Consider the following 19,926-nt stretch of genomic DNA (forward strand, 5'->3'; position numbering starts at 1 on the left):
CCTTCCCTCCTGATCTCTGGCTGTCTCTATCCAACTAATAAATAAAGAATAAAAAATTTAAAAAAAAAGAAATTGGGAGTCAGGACACTATAATTTAACAAGTTGTAGACTAGGTTTTGGGCCAAGCTTCCTTGATTATTCCTTCAATACTCAAGGGGTTTCTTTGTCTGCCTTAATATTGCCTGAAAGTCTTGTAGTAACATTATCTATTTATTCATTTATTTACTCATTTAGTCAGCCGGAAATAAGAGGAAAAGGGAGACAGAGAGACACCGGCAGCCTTGCTTTACCACTTGCAAAGGTTTACCCCTGCAGGTGAAGTTTGTAATGACTTTAAAACTTCCCCAGGATTGGTCAGAGTCTGGACAGTCCCTTGAGTAGGAGAGGCTTAAAGTCACTCGTTCGCGCAGTATTTATCCAGCCTCCACCATCATCCATCCTCAGCTTTTCTACTTGTCCTTTGTCAGACAGACATGTTCCTTTTGTTACTCTCTTCTTTATTTGCTGGATAGAGACATTCAGAAATTGAGAGGGAAGGGGGTGATAGAGAGGGAGAGAGACAGAGAGACACTTGTAGCCCTGCTTCACCACTTGTGAAGCTTTCCCCCTGCAGGTGGGGGCCAGGGGCTCAAACCTGGGTCCTTGCGCACTGTAACAGGCGTGCTCAACCAGCTGCACCACCACCTGGCCCCACTCTCTTCTTTTTTAATCTTCCCTCTCCTGAAAGGAAATGGACCCCCACTGGGTAGTGAGCTTGTGTAGGAGATACATTGGATCAGATGTGAAAGAAAGCCGTTGTCTAGCATGGGTGGTGGTGGTGGTGGTGGTGGTGGTGGTGGTGGGGGGGGGGGGTGTGTGTGGTGGGGCAGGTGGTTAATGGCTTATAGTGTAGTTGTTAACATCTAGGTGTCTGCAAAACACTCTCCCCCAGCCTAGGTCCTTTTATGTCATCAAGCCCTAGGACCCCAGAGAACCCGCTATTTCATCCTTACTCCTCTTTCCCCAGAGTCCTTTTTTTACTTTGGTGCAATACATCACAACCAATTAAAGTTTTACCTTAGTGGTCCAGGAGGTGGTACGGTGGCTAAGGCACTACACTCTCAAGCATGAGGTCCTGAGTTCAATCCCTGGCAGCACATGTACCAAAGTGATGTCTGGTTCTTTCTCTCTCCTCCTGTCTTTCTCATAAATAAATAAAATCTTTTTTAAAAAAAAAGTTTTACCTGACTGTACTGTCTTGCTTCTCTATGTTCTTAACTAATAGGCACAGCCGGTTGCGTATGTACATTACCACACACGAGGACTCAGGTTCAAACACCTCTTCCCCAGCTGTGGGGAGGGATGTTTTATAAGCAGTGAGGAGTGCTGCAGTATCTCTCTATACCTCTCTCTCTCTCTCTTTCTCTCTCTCTTCCCTCTCAAAATAAATAATTAATATCCACCTACGAATGACATCATCTGAGAAGAATTACCTTTTTTTCTCTTTGCTTATCCATGGAATTGAAAGGGTCTTTTAGACAGTTAATCATTGTTACCGCTACTCCACGGTAAAATACTATTTGGGAGATTCACTCTAGACTTAACTTTCTTACTGAGAGGGATACTGATCATTAGAAGGAAACTAAAGATACCACTTTGTTAGGAACCAGTCATATAGCCTAAGCCTGTAGATGTTTTTGTTGTCAATGATAATGATATTTGTTCAGAAGTTTTATTAAGGAGATTTTTCCATGTGTTTTCAGGTGGAATACCAGTGTGAAGGCTTTCTGGAAAAGAATAAAGACACTGTGTTTGAAGAACAAATCAAAGTCCTTAAAGCAAGCAAGGTAGCCATGCATGAATGTTCTGTAGTCAGGATATATTCAATAAAATGTCAGTGATTTAAGCATTACCTTTTAAATAGCAGTTATCTAAGAAAGCTAGCTTCACCATAGTTTTAATTCTATATATATGGTGCTGTGTCAAATCCTACTTTAAATGCCTTACAAGTGTCAGTACTTAGTAATCCTTAAAATAAGATGACAGTGTCATTACTTCCACTTTGTAGATGAATAAAGTGGGGAACAGAGACCTCAGAGCTAGTATGACTCATCAAGTCAATTTAAAACTCTGGCCCAACTCGTAACTACGGTGCAGTGATGAAATTCAGTTTTTTTGCTTTTCCATTTTATTGGGAGGGGGCTCCGTGCTTTAAAGTACAGTTGTTGACACATGGGTACAGTTTCCCGTGTCCGCATGGCAGGTGCCTACAAAGCATGCGCAACCCCAGACTTAGGAGCCCAGAGCCTCTCCCTGCCCCAGGATGCTCTTCTCTCTCCCCAGAGGCCTTTGCAGTATATCAAACCCAATCCCCGTTTTCAGTTTGTGTTTTCCCTTTCTGTCTCTGTCTCCCAAATTCTGCCTATGAGTGAGGCCATGCGATATTCAGCCCTCCTCTTTGTCTCATTCCACCCAACACTATTTCTTCAAGTTCTATCCGAGGTAAAACAAAATTGGGGACTATTTTATTCTATACATATTAGATCTTTTGGTCTGTTCTTCAGATCTTTGGTCCATTTTTTATCTGATCTGGTGCATGGCATTAAATGGTGGTCTAGTTTCACTTTTCTACATGTGGCTGTCCAGTTTTCCCAGCACCATTTATGGAGGAAGCCTTCTTTTCCCCACTGAGTGCTTTTGGCCTCTTTGTCATATGTTAGGTGGCTGTGTTCTGGGCGCTTAGTTCTTTTCCGTTGGTCAAGTGTTCATTTTTATTCCAGTATGATGCTGTTTAAATTACTGTTGCTTTGTAGGATAAAGGAACACTGGAGAACATGATACCTCCATTTATTTCCTTTTTGCTCAGAAGTGCTTTGACAGTTTGAGCTTTTTGTGGTTCCAATGAATTTTTGGATAAGTTGTTAAATTCTTTTAATAATGTCATTAAGTCATGAGTGTTGTGTCTACATTACAAGATCTACAATAATCTTTTTTATATATATATAAATTAGCCATAGTTTACCAACATTTGATCCTATTTCTCTGTCCATTTTGCCTTCCCTTTTCCTATGTCCTCGTTTTCTCTGCCTTTGTTGTTTGTGCTCCTGGTTTTATTTTACGGCTGACCACCTCGTTCATGGTTGGAACTCTGCCACTTCTTTTCATAGGGAGCTTCTTTCAGTAATTCTTGCAACGCAGGATTGGTGGTGATGGATTCCTTCATTTTCTGTATGTATGAGGAGAGTTTTCTTCCTCGTACTTGAAGAATAATTTGGCAGGCTAGAGTATTTTGAGTTGGCAGTTCTTATCTTTTAATACTTTGAATATGTCATTTCACTCCCTCTGCCTATAGGGTTTGTGATGAGAATGAAAGCCTGTTGGTTCAACCTCTGTTGGTCAGTTTCTTCCTTTCCTTAGCAGCCTGCAATATTTTTTTCTTGTCCTTGATTTTGAATAGTTTTGCAGTGATATGTCTTGCTGTTTTGGATTCAAGAACCTGCCTGTTTGTTCAGCTTCCTGGATGTCTATGTTTTGAATGTTGCCTGGGTATAGAAATGTTCTGTTGTGATTTCTTCGAATATCTTCTCTACTCCTCTTTCCCTCTCTTCTTCCTCAGGAATCCCAATAACTCTCACATTCATCTTTCTGAGGAGTCTGTTATTTCATGGAGAAGTGCTTCATTTTTCCTAAACCTTTCTGTGAACTGATGGTGTGTTGGTAGCTGTACCTCCTCTACCCGACCTGACTTAGTATCCTTCCTAGCCTGGTACCTGAGCCAAAACTCCATTCACAGTGTCCTCACACCCTGCAACTCTGTTAAGAGAGTGTGAGTGTGTTTGCACACACATGTATTTTATAACTCTTGGTAAAATCATCTCAGAGTTCTTGAATTTGTTTCTGTATGTTAAATTTAGATTCTTGATTGCCTTCATAATGAGTTTTCTGAATTCTGTCTCTGACATTTTTCCCCAGATGTCTTAGGTAGTTTGTATTGTTTTGGTTGCTTCTGAGCATTTACCATGGTTTCTGTTGTTCATCCAGCAGGTGGCCCTGTGACTGTGCTGTCTACATGTTGTTGGAGGGGAGGGGGGTAGATTCTACCACACGTCCCTGGGTAGATTTAGTGCCTTTGGTGACAAAATAGGACCTTAATACTGTTTTATTCTGTACTCTGGCCTCTGGGAACCTGCTGGGTAGATCATATAGCTTTGGTTTTCAACCAGGTCCTCCCTACCTTCTTGTTGCCAGCATAAGCTCATTCTTCTTTCCTTTCTTTCTCCGCCCCCATGGTGGTTCAGTAATGATTAACAAGATTGTAAGATAACAGAGGTACAATTCCACACAAGTCCCACCACCAGAGTTCCATGTCTCATCCCTTCCATTGGAAACTTCCCTGTTCTTTATTCCCCAGGGAGTATGAACCAAAGTTTTTTTGGGAGTGTAGAAGGTGGAAGATTCTGGCTTCTATGATTGCTTCACCACTGACATGGATGTTGTCAGGTCGATCCATATCCCCAGCCTGTTTCTGTCTTTCCCTAGTGGGGTAAGGCTCTGGAGAGGTGAGACTTCTGAACACATTGGTGAGGTCTTCTGCCCAGGAAAGTTAGGGTGGTATGGTAGTAAGCTGTTTCTTTTGTCCTGAGAATATCTCCCTTGCCTATTTCCAGGTGAGCCTGCACCCACTTCTGGCTAGGTGAATTTCTTCAGAAGTCCCAGTTGTAATTTTGTGAGATCCCAGGTGAATTTTTATGGTTTTATGTAGTTGATCATGGGAACAATCTTTCAGCAACTGCTACTCCATGGCCACACCTCCAGAAATCCCGGCTGTCTTTCAGTCTTACGTGAAATTATTGCCTCTCCAGCAGTTCCAGACTTATACTTTTGTGAGAGATTATGAAAGTAAACTTTCTTTATTTCTATGTCATTTTGAAGAAATTTACTGGAGGGGCTGGGTTGCAGTGCAGAAGCTGAGCAGTTTTCTGGTCTCTTTCTCTCTCACTCCACCCCTCTCTTTTCTCTCTCTCTCTCTCCCGCTCTCTCTCAGGATCTCTCTTATTAAAATAAAGTCAATAAAATATTTTTGAGAAACTAGAAATTTAGTGAGGTGAATGAGATAGAAGGTCCGTGTTCTTCTGGGGAATAGATAATAGCAGCTTAATCTTATTTACATAGCATCATCAAGAAGTAAGTGCTATAAAGAAAATTTTTAAATGATACCAAGCTAGAAGATGACTAAACTTAGGCAAGGATAAGTTGCTCCATTAATTGAGGTGGTTAGAGAGGGCCTCTCTGAGGATGGGATACTTGGCTAGCCTCTGAACAGTAAGTACATGTGACTGTGTCACAGGTCACAGCAGATGGCAAAGAAAGTAAGGACCACTTTTTTTAAAAAAAAAAAAAAGCCAGTGTGACTGAAGCATAGTGGTTACATTCCTATGAGGGTGTATGATAAAGGGAGTGGATTTTGTTCCTATTGCAGCAGAAAGTCTAGAAGGTTCTCATGGGGAATGATGTACTGCTGTGTTCAGAGTAGGCAAGATAGAGATTAGTGATCTATATTCAGGGTTAAAAAAGAGAATTTAGTACACATTTTTATCATTTTTATCATTTTATCATATTTATCTTTTGGTTGATGCATCAACCAAGATTGTGCCTATCCCTAATAACATTCTTGCAGGCCAAAAACTACTAAGGAAGAATTTTACATGTGACTCAGTTCAATACTTATATACTAGGAGTCATCAAAAAAGTATTTGATTTTCTTTTTCTTTTTCTTTTTTTTTTTTCCTTTGCCTATAGGGTTATTGCTGGGGCTTGGTGCCTGCACTACCAGTCCACTGCTCCTAGAGGTCATTTTCCCCATTGCTGTTGCTCTTGCTGTTTGCACAGACGGATCCACCCGCAGTGCGTGGTGCGTTTGCACAGACGGGATCCACCCGCAGTGCGTGGTGCGTTTGCACAGACGGGATCCACCCGCAGTGCGTGGTGCGTTTGCACAGACGGGATCCACCCGCAGTGCGTGGTGCGTTTGCACAGACGGGATCCACCCGCAGTGCGTGGTGCGTTTGCACAGACGGGATCCACCCGCAGTGCGTGGTGCGTTTGCACAGACGGGATCCACCCGCAGTGCGTGGTGCGTTTGCACAGACGGGATCCACCCGCAGTGCGTGGTGCGTTTGCACAGACGGATCCACCCACAGTGCGTGGTGCGTTTGCACAGACGGATCCACCCGCAGTGCGTGGTGCGTTTGCACAGACGGATCCACCCGCAGTGCGTGTTGCGTTTGCACAGACGGGATCCACCCGCAGTGCGTGGTGCGTTTGCACAGACGGATCCACCCGCAGTGCGTGGTGCGTTTGCACAGACGGATCCACCCGCAGTCGGCTGTGCGTCTGCACAGATCCCCGCAGCTCTGTCGCCAGGGCGGGTGTGCCGGCATACTGCACCATGGCATTGTGAGGTTTTATGTTTGTTGTCAAGGAATTTATAACCTCACTATCCCACCCTCCTCCTCTTTCTTTTTCTCACTTGTTCACTCCTCTCTCTCTTTTAAGAGACACTCTGCTTTTCTGCCTTGTTGTCTCTATCTTGAAAAAAGAAAGTGTGTGGGGGGTTGGGGGGGCTTTCATTAGTATTTTGTTCACAAAATACCATTCAAAAATCAGCAATGTTTGAAGTAGCCACTTGCTATAGGTTAAGATTTCACATGTAGGGTTTTCTGCTTATTCTCCTAAGAATTGTAGAATTACTACAAATTGTACAATGACTACATTTTCATCATGTTTCTGTAGCATTCGTGCCCCCACGCCTCCTAGATTTTTGGCTTCTAGAACAGATGCTCTTTCCAGTAGGTGACTGGATGAGGTTAAGGAAGGGAATCATAACTACATCTTTATAGTGTTTCTTCTTTGAAAACTTAATTTAAATTTGGATTCAGAATACAGTTTGCTTTTGCTATTTCTGACTCAGTTTAAGATGCTACCAGAGTTATTTCAAGATGACGACAAAGCCACCAGTCCAACATCAGCCGCCTCTACAGGACGCACGCCCCTCAGCCACCATTCTGCGAAGGCTGCCAAAGGCCGGCCAGGCCAGGTGGCCAAAGAACATAAGAGGACAGTGGGGCACCAGGTGAGTTGAAGAGGAGGCTGTAGCAGTCTCGCCTCCTGAGTTCAGCGGAAGCCTTGGTCTTCTTTCCATAGCTTTGTAAGTAGGTGTAGAGCCTTTTGCTCTGTGTGAAATGGGAAGTGGTGCCCATGCCTGAGACTTTGGAGGGGAGACAGAATGTTAATCAGCTCACGTTCCTATGTGTGGACTCTGTGATGAGTGCACATAGGAAGCCAGACTTCACGCAGAGCCGTAGTCTCCAGACTGTGTCCCTAATGACAGCCCTACCCTGGTTATATTCTTGGGTTTTTTAAATTTTTTAAAATTTTAATATTTTATTAGTGATTTAATGTTGATTTACAACATTTCATGTTAACAGGGGTATAAATCCACTCTGTTCCCACCACCAGGGTTCTGAATCTTCAGTCTCCCCACCGCAAGCCACCGCAGTTCCCCTAAGGTTGTAGACATGGGCCAACCATCCAACCATCATCTCTACCACTGTCTGTCTGTCTGTACTTATGCATAATCACCCCCTTTTTCTTTTCTTTTTCTTTTTTTTTTTTTGAGATTTAAATCTTTTAAAAATTTTTTTTAAAAATCTTATTTATAAAAAGGAAACACTGACAAAAACTAGAGGATAAGAGGGGCACAACTCCACGTAATTCCCACCACCAGAACTCTGTATCCCCTCCCCTCCTCTGGTAGCTTTCCTATTCTTCCTATTCATACTCCCTCTGGGAGTATGGACCCAGGGTCACTGTGGGATGCAGAAGGTGGGGAGGAGGTCTGGCTTCTATAACTGCTTCCCCGCTGAACATGGGCGTTGACAGGTCGGTCCATACTCCCAGCCTGTCTCTCTCTTTCCCTAGTGGGGAAGGGCTCTGGGCAAGCAGAGCTCCAGGACACATGGGTGGGGTTGTCTGTCCAGGGAAGTCTGGTCGGTGCCCTGCTAGCGTCTGGAACCTGGTGACTGAAAAGAAAGTTAACATATAAAGCCATAAAAAATGTTGACTAATCATGAATCTAAAGGCTGGAATAGTTCATATAAAGAGTTGGGGGGTCCTCCATTTTGTAGATAGCTAGTAGGGATATTTTAGTATATATCAAAGGGCCTGTGGCTATACTAGTTTGTTTGTTTTTCTTTTTCTTTTTTTCCCCTGAGGAGATGATGCCATGGCTGAAAAAAGGACCAGAAAGCTGGATCAGGGAAGAGAGTAGCTCCCTAATATGGGGAAGGGGTATAAATATTGTTGACTGTAAACCCCATTGAGTTCTACAACAAGAAAACAAGGGCAACAAAAGGGAATAAATAAATATTTTTTAAAAATTAACTAGCTCCATCTGCCTGACCCACTGTGTGTGTGTGTGTGACTGACTGAGTATGAGTGTGTGTGTGTGTGTGTGTGTGTGTGTGTGTGTGTATGTGTGTGAGTGTGAGTGTGTGTGAATGTGTGTGTGAGTGTGTGTGAATGTGTGTGTTTGTGTGTGTGAGTGTGTGTGTGTGAGTGTGTGTGTGAGTGTGTGTGTGTGTGTGTGTGTGTGTGTGTGTGACTGAGTGTGTGTGTGTGTGACTGAGTGTGTGTGTGTGTGTGTGTGTGTGACTGTGTGTGTGACTGAGTGTGTGTGTGTGTGTGAGTGTGTGTGTGTGTGACTGAGTGAGAGTGTGTGAGTGTGTGTTTACATTTAGCATCAAAGCCTGTGTCACCTCTGAGTCCCTGTTGGTCTGAGCTCACAGCTCATGGTCACAGCTGGGAACATTGGAGGCTGCGCTCATTTCAGGACCCGTCTTCCTCAAGTGCCAGGGCAGGAGACCTCAGTCTCCCTTCAGAGATGGGCCTGTCCCTACCATCGCTGCTCTGTGGAGAGGGCAAGGTCTTGGGAGGGCCCACAAGAGGGCTTATGATGCCGTTCCTGATGGAAGTGACCAGTGGTGCTTGAGAGAAGGATCCGATAGGGTCTAGGCCCATTATATTTGTGTGGGAATCCAAGGATGATGAAGTGTGATGTTGACCCAAAGGGCCATTATTAAGGGGCCAGTGTCTTGCCCTGCCTATATTCTCCATTCTCCCACTCACTCCCTTTGTTTCTGTATCTTACAGCAAAATTCCCATTGCACTTGAGAAAATATATTTGGCTTAAATAAATAAAATCAGCTGTTTTAATATTTATTTATTCGGGAGAAAGAGAAAGCAAGTAAGTCTTGCATTGACCTCACTGAGCATTTTCCTGGCAGTGGACTGGTAGTAAAGTTGCCTTATATTTTTTGTCAAAATTCTGAGCCCACAACAGAAAGCTACAGAAACCTTTATTAAAGGGAGGGTGGGGGGGAGTGAACTGTAATGTAAACCGTAAACTTCAGATGATTGTGGTGTGTCATTGCTGGCTCATCAGTTATAACACAGGTGCCTCTCTGGCGGGGGTGCTGATAAACCGAAGACTGCTCCTGTGTTTGGGGCACTGGGTATATCATAGGACTCTGACTCTGTCCATCTGTTTGATTTGATTATGAACCTGCACAAGGGAGGGTAATAAAGGGACAGAAAGCAGGTTAATGTCTGTTTAGTAAAATAAACTTCTGAATGGTAGGAGTTTAGCAAATGTTAACTAAAAGCCACAAACTGTTGGTGAATATGTTGTGTCTTATACATACATCCACACACATTCCCCTGCCTCCCCCCATTGCAGTCCAGTGCTAAATCAGTGAGGAACCTGTAGTGAGGGACAGGGCAGTAGTCCACCAGGCTGAGCACACATGCTTCATTGTGCAAGGACCCTGGTTCGTGACCTTGTTCTCCACCTGCAAGATGGGAAGCTTCACAAGTGGTGAAACAGTACTGCAGGTACACTTCCTCTCTACCTCCCCCTGCCCTCTCAGTTTCTCTCTGTAGTTGTAAAAATAATAAATAAAATATTTCTTTAAAAAAATAACCAATAGGAGCCAGGCGGTAGCGCAGCGGGTTAAGCACATGTGGTGCAAAGCGGAAGGACGGTGTAAGAATCCCGGTTCGAGCCCCCGGCTCCCCACCTGCAGGGGAGTCGCTTCCCAGGCGGTGAAGCAGGTCTGCAGGTGTCTTTCTTTCTCTCCCCCTCTCTGTCTTCCCCTCCTCTCTCCATTTCTCTCTGTCCTATCCAACAACGACATCAATAACAATAAGAACTACAACAATAAAACAAGGGCAACAAAAGGGAATAAATAAATAAATAAATAAATAAAACCAATAGTGAAAACTTACAGATTCAGCTTGTAGTTAAAAGATAAATAAGAACTAAGAGCATAATAATAACTATAGTTAGCTCTGCAGTAACAGTGAATTATAGTATCTAAGAGTTCTCATCTTGCTTTTTCTTTTTATTCTTTCTACACAAGATAACATGCTAGCCAGACTTTCTGTTGTAAACATTTCACCATATATATTGCTATATAACTTAAATAACTATGTGTGTCAACTATTGCAGTAAAACTGGAAAAAACAAACAAATTAATAACTTAAAATCATTAACAGTCTTGACTAGTAACAGTTCCCCTTCTGAAGGTCAGTCAAGTTCTTAGGTGCAAAGCCATTTCAATGATTTAGGTCCTTGAAAGGAATTTTTTAATTGCTTTACATCATCAATGACTTTAACACAATCTTTATGCTCCCTTTTGCTTCTTTTCCTGCAGTTCCGAAACTCCCTTCATCTGCTTATGGAGACACTGAATGCCACTACCCCTCATTATGTACGCTGTATTAAGCCTAATGACTTCAAATTCCCCTTCACGTAAGTATTTCTCAGCTACTGAATTAAAGGTGTCCATGTTGGGAGCTGGGCAGTGGCACACCCAGTTAAGCACACATATTACCAGGCACAAGGACTTAGGTTCAAGCTCCCAATCCCCACCTGCAGGAGAGAAGTTTTACAAATGGTGAAGCGGGTTGCAGGTGTCTTTCTCCATCTCTCTCTCCTATCCCATCAACTCCTCTCTGTCCTATTCAGTAAAATAGAAAGAAATAAATAAATAATAATGTCCATGCCTTATAAGTATTGTCAGACCAACAGAAGGTAGTCTAGTTGGATAACTCCTCGTGTATTATAGAGGAAAACTCATAGTTAGGAGGTCTTATATCGAGTAGTTCTCTACCATCTTAGTTTTTATCTCCATGGTTACCCCTCACTCTTCTATTTAAAATATCTACTTATTAGTGATCTACAGTATAATAAGACAATAGAGGTATAATTCTATGCCACTCTCACTGCCAAGTTCTGTGTCTCCTTCCCCCAACGGTAACCACCAGAGGTTACAGTTATGAGTTGATTATATGTATTTTTCTTTTTTCAAGTTTATGTGTTTCAATTCGCTATATTATACTTTTGAGTGAAATCATCCCATAGTTGTCCTTCCTTTTTCTTCTTCCCTCTCAGATAAGAGAAGCAACACCTGACCTCCTCTGGTATTCTTCAGAATCACTTCTCTCTCAGTGATGGTGCAAAAGCCAGTTTCTTTTCATACAAGTTCCAGATCCCAGTGGAACTGGGGTTCAGAGACCTCTGGTCATCTTCCCCTAACACTTTCCCTTCTGGGAGTATGCACTAAAATTCTTTTGGGGGCACCTAAGAAAGGAGTTCTGGCTTCTGTAATTCCTTCTCTGCTAAACATGGATGTTGGCATGTCAATGCATACTCCCAGCCTGTCTTTATCTTTCCCTAGTGAGGTAGGGCTCTGGAGAGGTGAGATTCTTGGACCCATTGGTGAGATCATCTGCCAGGAGAGGTCAGAATGGGATTGTAGCAGAATCTGGGACTTGGTGGTCCAGGAGGTGGCGCAGTGGATAAGGCTTTGGACTCTCAAGCATGAAGTCCCAACTTCAATCACCGGCAGCACATGTACCAGAGTGCTATCTGGTTCTTTCTCTCTCTCTCCTATCATTGCTCATGAATAAATAAATAAAATCTTAAAAAAAAATAATCTGGGACTTGGTGGCTGAAAGGTAGTAAGATATAAATCAGGGAGTCGGGTGGTAGCACAGCAGGTTAAGCACAGGTGGCGCAAAGTGCAAGGACTGGCGTAAAGATCCTGGTTCGAGCCCCCGGCAGGGGAGTCGCTTCACAAGCAGTGAAGCGGGTCTGCAGGTGTCTTGTCTTTCTCTCCCCCTCTCTGTCTTCTCCTCCTCTCTCCCTTTCTCTCTGTTCTATCCAACAATGACAACATCCTTAATAACTACAATAATAAAACAAAGGCAACAAAAGGGAATAAATAAATAATTTTTCTTATTTTTACAATATATATCATTTTATTTTTATTTCTTTATTGGTGAATTAATGTTTTACATTCAACAGTAAATAAATGAATATTTTAAAAATTAAAAAACAGACATATAAAGCAGGACAAAATAGTTGAATAAACAGGGACCAAGGAGTAGGAATACAGTCAGTAGGGACCGTGTGGTGGAAAGAGGCCAGGATATCTATTTTGGGTGTGTCCATAAAGAGGCCAGGGCCTTAGTAATCTTTGCTTGGAGTTTTTGTTTTGCTTTGTTGTATATTTTTTTCCACTAGAGTATCGCTCAGCTATGGCTTATGAGGGCACTGAACCTGGGATCTTAAAGCCTCAGGCATTAGAGTCTGTTTAGTAATCTTAGCTTGAGCTTCATAGCTAACATGAAGGTATACAAGAAATACTGTCTGAAATGATGATGTCAGAGAACAGAATAGAACTTGAAAACTAGGTTAGAGTATAGAGTGGTTCTCAGACGTGAAAAGATAAAGAAATACAACTAAATGCTTACCACATCAGTCTGTCCCAGGGCCCATGTATATTCGTATTGAGCTCAGTAGTCTGTATGAATGACCATTGCCAGTCAGATCTCACAGTCTGTGGTCACAGCTGAAAACATGCTGGCTACACATATTGTAGAACCAGTCCTCCTTGAGTGGTAGACTAGGATCACCCAACCTCCCTTTGGAGAGTGGGGCAGTCTTTACCATTGCTAGTTTGTAGTGAGGGTAAGGTCCTAAAGAGGCCCACAAAAGCACTAATTCCTGACTCCCTAGGTTTTTCTGTCCTCAATATAACACATGATATTCAAGGGAGGTTGTTCTTCTGAAACTACTTTAGAGAGACCAGGGACCTTGCGTCTTTTCTACCTGTGGCGGGCACCTAAAGTCTCCTTGCGCCTGGTCTAAAAAGACATTGCCTCTGGAAGATTGTTACTGTGGAAGTGTTTGAAAAATGTCACCTTGATTTTTTTTTTAATTTTTATATTTATTTATTATTGCCAGAGCACTGCTCAGCTCTGGCTAATGGTGGTATAGGGGATTGAACCTGGGACTTTGGAGCCTCAGGCATGAGAGTCTTTTGCATAACCATTAAGCTATCTACACTTTGCCCTTTCATTTTTATTTTTTAAGGGTGGTAATTTTGTTTGTGATTAATAGTGGATTAAAAAAATTGTACGATTACAGTGTGTAGTTCCTCACCAGACCCACCACCATAGTTTGTAACCCAACTTCACCTCCCAAACCACTGTGACCACTTAGTTCTCTCTCACAAGTCTTAGAAAGAGTATGCTTGCTTGCTTCTAAATTTGTTTGTTTTTTTCAAGTTTGCTTCTGAGGTCTACTAATTGTCGTTTACTTACTTCACTAAGCATAACCACCTCCAGTTTCACCCATTTTGTCTCAAAAAACACATCTTTTTTTTTTAGCTGCCATGTAGTACTTTATTGAGTATATATCCCATAACTTTTTTACTCAGTCATCTGTCAGTAATATTTATGTTACATCCATATTTTGGTTATTGCAAATGCTGCCTTAAAAACATAAAAACATATGAGGATGTCAGATGGTAGTGCAGTGGGTTAAGCGCAGGCACCGCAAAGCGCAAGGACTGGAGTAAGGATCCTGGTTCGAGCCCCCGGCTCCCCACCTGCAGGGGAGTCACTTCATAAGTGGTGAAGCAGGTCTGCAGGTGTCTGTCTTTCTCTCCCCCCTCTGTCTCCCCCTCCTCTTTCCATTTCTCTCTGTCCTATCCAACAATGATGACATCAGTAACAACAACAATAATAACTACAACAATAAAAACAACAAGGGCAACAAAAAGGGAATTTTAAAAAAGCATATGAAGAGGGGGCCAGGTGATAGCGCAGTGGGTTAAGCGCATGTGGCACGAAGCGCAAGGGCCAGTGTAAGGATCCTGGTTCGAGCCCCTGGAAAAAAAAAAAACATAAAAACGTAACTGCCAGAGCACGCTGGGGATGTTTTCTTTCAGCTACACAGCACTGTGGTTGCTGTTCATTGACGACGGCACTGTTGTCGCCTGTCATGATGGCACTGTTGTCACTGTTCATGGTGGCACTGTTGCCGCTGTTCATGACGGCACTGTTGTCGCTGTTGATGACGGCACTGTTGTTGCTGTTCATGACGGCACTGTTGTCACTGTTCATGACGGCACTGTTGTTGCTGTTCATGGCGGCACTGTTGTCGCTGTTCACGGCGGCACTGTTGTCACTGTTCATGACGGCACTGTTGTTGCTGTTCATGGCAGCACTGTTGTCGCTGTTGATGACGGCACTGTTGTTGCTGTTCATGACGGTGCTGTTGTCGCTGTTCATGGCAGCACTGTTGTCGCTGTTGATGACGACACTGTTGTTGCTGTTCATGACGGTGCTGTTGTCGCTGTTCATGACGGCACTGTTGTCGCTGTTCATGGCAGCACTGTTGTCACTGTTCATGACGGCACTGTTGTTGCTGTTCATTGATGACATTGTTGTTGCTGTTCATTGCTCTTTCCTATTCTCACACATGATATTCCATTTGACCACTGCTTGCTCCAACTTTAGATGCTTCCTCTCTTGCTTTATCCATTTGACTCTTTGCATTGAATTTAATCTCTGGGCTGAGAAGAGTATTTGTGAAATTTGTGATTGTGCTCAGGTTTCCATGCATAGTGATGAATTTCATTTCCATATGCAGATTTGATGAGAAGAGGGCAGTACAGCAGCTGAGAGCATGTGGTGTCCTGGAAACCATTCGAATCAGTGCGGCTGGTTTCCCCTCAAGGTATGCCTAGGTTTTAAAATGCAGGGAGCTCTAGTGTGAGGTTCTTGCTTCTTTAAATTGTTAAGATGAGTTTTTGTTTCAACAGATGGACTTACCAAGAATTTTTCAGTCGCTACCGTGTCCTAATGAAACAAAAAGATGTTCTGAGTGACAGAAAGCAAACGTGCAAGAATGTATTAGAGAAACTAATACTGGTAAGAAAGATTTTTCACTTACCTTTATCTGAATAGATATTGGCCAGAGTATTTGTGACCATAACATTTGCAAATCTTGGGGATATCTTATGTTGAATCCAGATTTGGAGAAGGAGAATTCAGGGGCCCAGTGTCCTGGAGGTCAGGGATCACTGTAGTTAGGACATTGAGACTAGTGAAGACTGCGGTTTGCTGTCTTATGAATGGTAGAGTCTAGATATGACTTGAGAGGCATTCCTTTTAGGATTTGATCTTTGTTAATAAAAATTGATCTAATACGGAAGACACCAGGCAAAATGTTATGTGTGATTAAGAGAAAATAAGGCTTGTCCTGAGGAAACAATATATCTTAGACAGTGCCGTATTTTAAAAATATGTATAATCTGCTTTAATGTCTATCAAAGGATGAGTGAGTGAGACAAGAAATCAGAAAGGCAAAGCCAAGTGGGAATTAGGGGAATTTAAGAGTCAGAATTTTTTTTTTTTTACACTAGTCTAGCTGGATGATTTCATTTTGAGGTAATATTCACTAAGTATAACATACCTTCTTTGGTTAACATTTCTTTTAAAGCACTAATGTTCCTTTCCCTGTGTTGGTGCTTTTTTTTTTTTTTTTTTTTAGTATTTATTTATTTATTGGATAAAAACAGAGAAGTTGAGAGGGAGGTAGGGAGGCGGAGGGGGGGGGGACGGGGACGGGGAAGGGATGGGACACCTACAGGTGAGGACTGGGGTATTGAACTCATATCTCTGCTCAGTATAATGTGTGTGATCTACTGTTTGCACCACCTCCTGGCCCTTGAAATAATGTCTATTCTGCTCAGCTCTGGCTTATGGTGGTACTGGGGATTGAACCTGCAACCTTTGGTGCCTCAGTCAAGACATTTTTTTTTTTAAAAAAACATAAGCATTGTGCTATATCCTCGAATTGAGATAATTTTAGATTTTTGAGATATATATATATGGAGATCTCTGGCTTCTTGTAAAACATAGACTTACAGTGATAAGCTACTTTCTGTTTTCACTTGAAATTTCAGGTAATACTTTTAGTTACTAGAAATAAATGCCGCCCTTTTGATATTAACTAACGTGCATGCTTTTAGATAAAGTGAATAACAGTGTAATATACAGCATGCATATCTGTTTACTGTTCAACTCTATGATCAAAAGTCAGTGAGCTATTACTGTATTTTGTAAAAGAAGTTCTGAAATTCATGGACTATTTTAAACACATGTATAACAATTTGTATATTTTCAGGTACCTTTGATGAAACCAACAGCTGTTAAGAAACTTAATACACATGAATACACAGCGTTGGCTGTGGGTGGGATGTGTGTGTGTTGCCCCCTTCTTATACTTTACACTCGTGTCTTTGCCCTTCAGCTTTCTCGTGGAATGTACAGTACAGCCTGATGTAATCCTTACAGCCTGGGTCAGTCAGAGGGAGTGTCAGCATCTCCATCTATTGAGTATTTAAATATAAAACAAGCAAATAATAGCTGCTGGTAGCGCACAATCAAGTCTTGAGCCTCAGAGAATAATCTCAGGTAGAATAATCGTGGAAAGTAACTCTTAGACTTCAGTTTTCCTTAAAATCTCTTCTACTTGCTCAGCTCGCATACGATCAAAAATCTGACTCCGTAACTTAATTGCTGCGTAGCCCAAGTTCTAGCTAATAGATTAATTTCATTACTGATTCTGCTTTTAGATACCTCCTGCTTTTTAAACTTCATTTAAATGTTAATCATTTCTACTTCTAATAAATAATTTCTTCCAAAAATAGGACAAGGACAAGTACCAGTTTGGTAAGACAAAGATCTTTTTCCGTGCTGGTCAAGTGGCCTATCTGGAAAAGCTGAGGGCAGACAAGCTGAGGGTGGCCTGTATCCGGATCCAGAAAACCATCCGAGGGTGGTTGTTGCGGAAGAAGTTCCTCCGCATGCGCCAGGCGGCCGTCACCGTGCAGAGATACGTGCGGGGCTACCAGGCCCGCTGGTAGGTTCCCTGGGCACCTGTGTCCTCTGGCTCCTGGGCTGCCAGGAGAGAGCTCTTCTGATTCACTGTCCAGCCGAGGACAGTTCTGAAAGCTCGTCCCACCTGAGAAGGCAATGTAGTATCTCTTAGTTTCAAAAAATAATGGGCTTGTGAAGACAGTTATGCAGAATAAAATCTCACCTACCTTTGTGAGCGATTCATATTCCTCCTTAGTGACATTATAAATTGTAGCCTATACTCAGAGTAGCTTTTTGTGCTAATATATGGGCTTGCAGAAATAATTTATAAATTAAAACCGTAATGAACAGGAGCTAGTTAATATTGACTCCCGGTTTTTAGAGACAATTATCAGAAGGTCTAGGAGAAAATTACACTTTAATATCACTATGTGTTATCGTGATTTTAATTTATAAAATGTCAACAAAAATGAATTAAAAATGGAGGGACCAGGTGGTGGCACACCTGGCTGAGCACACATGTCACAGCATGCAAGGACCCAGGTTTGAGTCCCCTGTCCCTAATCTGCAGGGGAAAGCTTTGTGAGCAGTGAAACAGGATTCCCCCTCTCTGTCTCCCCCTTTTCTCTTGATTTCTGACTGTCTGTCCAGTAAATAAATAAAGACAGTAAAAATTGTTTAAGAAAGGAATTAAAGATGAAAGATCAGGTCTGTGAAAGCTGGTGCTGAGTGAGTATAGAATTACTAGGCACAAGGGGCCAGGTGGCAGTGCACCTGGTTAAGAGCTCACATTACAGTGCACAGTGACCCAGGTTCAAGCCCCTGATCCCCACGTGTGGAGGGAAAGTTTCATAAGTGATGAAGCGAGACTGCAGGTATCTGTCTCTCTCCCTCTCTCTATCCCCATCCCCTCTCAATTTCTCCCTCTCTGCCCAATAATAAATAAATAAAAATAATTACTATGTACAGATGGTCTAGTGGGTAATAGAGATAATGGCCACTGTCTTTATGCTGAAAAAAGTCAGTTTTAGGTGGTCTGGGAGGTGTTGCAGTGGATAAAGCACTGGACTCTCAAGCATGAGGTCCCGAGTTCAGTCCCCAGCAGCACATGTACCAGAGTGGTATCTGGTTCTTCCTCTCTCACCTCCTATCTTTCTCATTAATAAATAAATAAAAATAATTTTTAAGTCAGTTTTAGGAGAGTCAATTCTTCTTACTGTAATTTACTGAGTAATGTGGAACATGCTAATTTTCCGAGTTCAAGGATCAAATGAGATAATAAATATCTTGAGGAACTATACATTGCTGTGCAAATATAAAAAATGCCACTGTGTAATGGGAATGCTACTGAATATGCTGAAAACATCGGTGCTTTGTCTCTAAGGAGAAGCCTGAGGTTACTGACAATGTGGCCCTCTTTTCACTTGTCAGCTATGCTAAGTTTCTGCACAGAACCAAGGCAGCGACTGTCATTCAGAAGTACTGGCGTATGTTTGCAATACAGAAGAAGTACAAGATTAAACGGTCTGCCACTATTGCTCTTCAGTCCTATTTGCGAGGCTACTTGGCAAGAAACAAGTATCACAAGGTGAGACACTATGTTTAACTTCTGATTTACTCCATGAACATTAATCAAATTCCACATCTGTATAAAGATTCCCAAGGGCTCCTTTGGGCCTAGGAAGTATATAAGGATTATCAATATTTTCTCCCCCCTCCATTTTTTAAAATTTTTTTATTTTAAAGAGTGAGATAGGCAACAAGATAAGAGAAATAGAGAAAGAACGGGAACGTCACTCTGACATACATGATGCTGGGGACCAGATTCAGAACCTCATGTTTGCAAATTCGTTAATGTAGCCACTGAGCCTTCTTCCAGATTGTGACCAACAGTATTTTTTAATACTTATTTCATGAAAGAAAAAGAGATCAGAACTCTGCCCTCTAATACTGGGGATCAAATCTGCATTCCGGCATGTGCAAGTCCTGCACACTACCCACTAAACACCTCCTTAAATATGAGCAACAATAACTGAAATATATGTTTAAATTTTAAATTTTACAAAAAGCACCAATGTTTTAACAAACACTAGAGGGGCTGGGCAATAGTGCCTCTGTTAGCGTGAACAGGTTGCAATGCACAAGGACTCAGGGTGAAGCCCTCGACCCCCACCTGCAGAAGGGAAGCTCACAAATGGAGAAACAGTGATGTAGGTATCCCTCCTCCCCTCTCTTCTCTCTTCCCATTCCCTCTCAATTTCTCTCCATTCTCTCTCTCTCCATATATATATACCCTCCAGATTTATTGCTGGGGCTCAGTGCCTGCACTATGAACCCACTGCTTCTGTGGCCATTTTTTCTTTTTTTGGCAGGGGGCAGATAGGACCGAGAAAAATTGAGAGGAATAGAAGATAATGAGGGAGAGAGAAAGATAGATACCTGTAGACCCGCTTCACCGCTTGTGATGCGACTCCCCTGCAGGGGTTGCCAGGGGCTCAAGTCAGGATCCTTGCATAGGTCCTTGCACTATGTGCACTTATTGTGCACCACTGCCCAGGCCCCTTCCATATATATTACATTTAAAAAATTTTCAAATTAAAAAAGAACAAGGCAATGGAAAAAAATGCCTCCCTTTTTTTCATTTATATAATT

General features: G+C 42.3%; 1 protein-coding gene across 5 annotated transcripts in view; it reads left to right on the forward strand.

The window, feature by feature from the left end:
• MYO5A (myosin VA) overlaps positions 1–19,926 on the forward strand; it is a 194,425-nt gene that overhangs the window by 97,244 nt on the left and 77,255 nt on the right. For all 5 annotated transcript variants that reach the window (XM_060178247.1, XM_060178248.1, XM_060178249.1 and 2 more), the window contains 7 exons: positions 1,743–1,826; positions 6,950–7,111; positions 10,752–10,849; positions 15,041–15,127; positions 15,213–15,321; positions 17,106–17,317; positions 18,706–18,862. In XM_060178247.1, coding sequence (XP_060034230.1) covers positions 1,743–1,826; positions 6,950–7,111; positions 10,752–10,849; positions 15,041–15,127; positions 15,213–15,321; positions 17,106–17,317; positions 18,706–18,862 — 909 coding nt within the window. The remainder of the gene's footprint in view (positions 1–1,742; positions 1,827–6,949; positions 7,112–10,751; positions 10,850–15,040; positions 15,128–15,212; positions 15,322–17,105; positions 17,318–18,705; positions 18,863–19,926) is intronic.

Source organism: Erinaceus europaeus, chromosome 18 (assembly GCF_950295315.1).
Source record: "Erinaceus europaeus chromosome 18, mEriEur2.1, whole genome shotgun sequence".
In the NCBI taxonomy this organism is placed as follows: Eukaryota; Metazoa; Chordata; class Mammalia; order Eulipotyphla; family Erinaceidae; genus Erinaceus; species Erinaceus europaeus.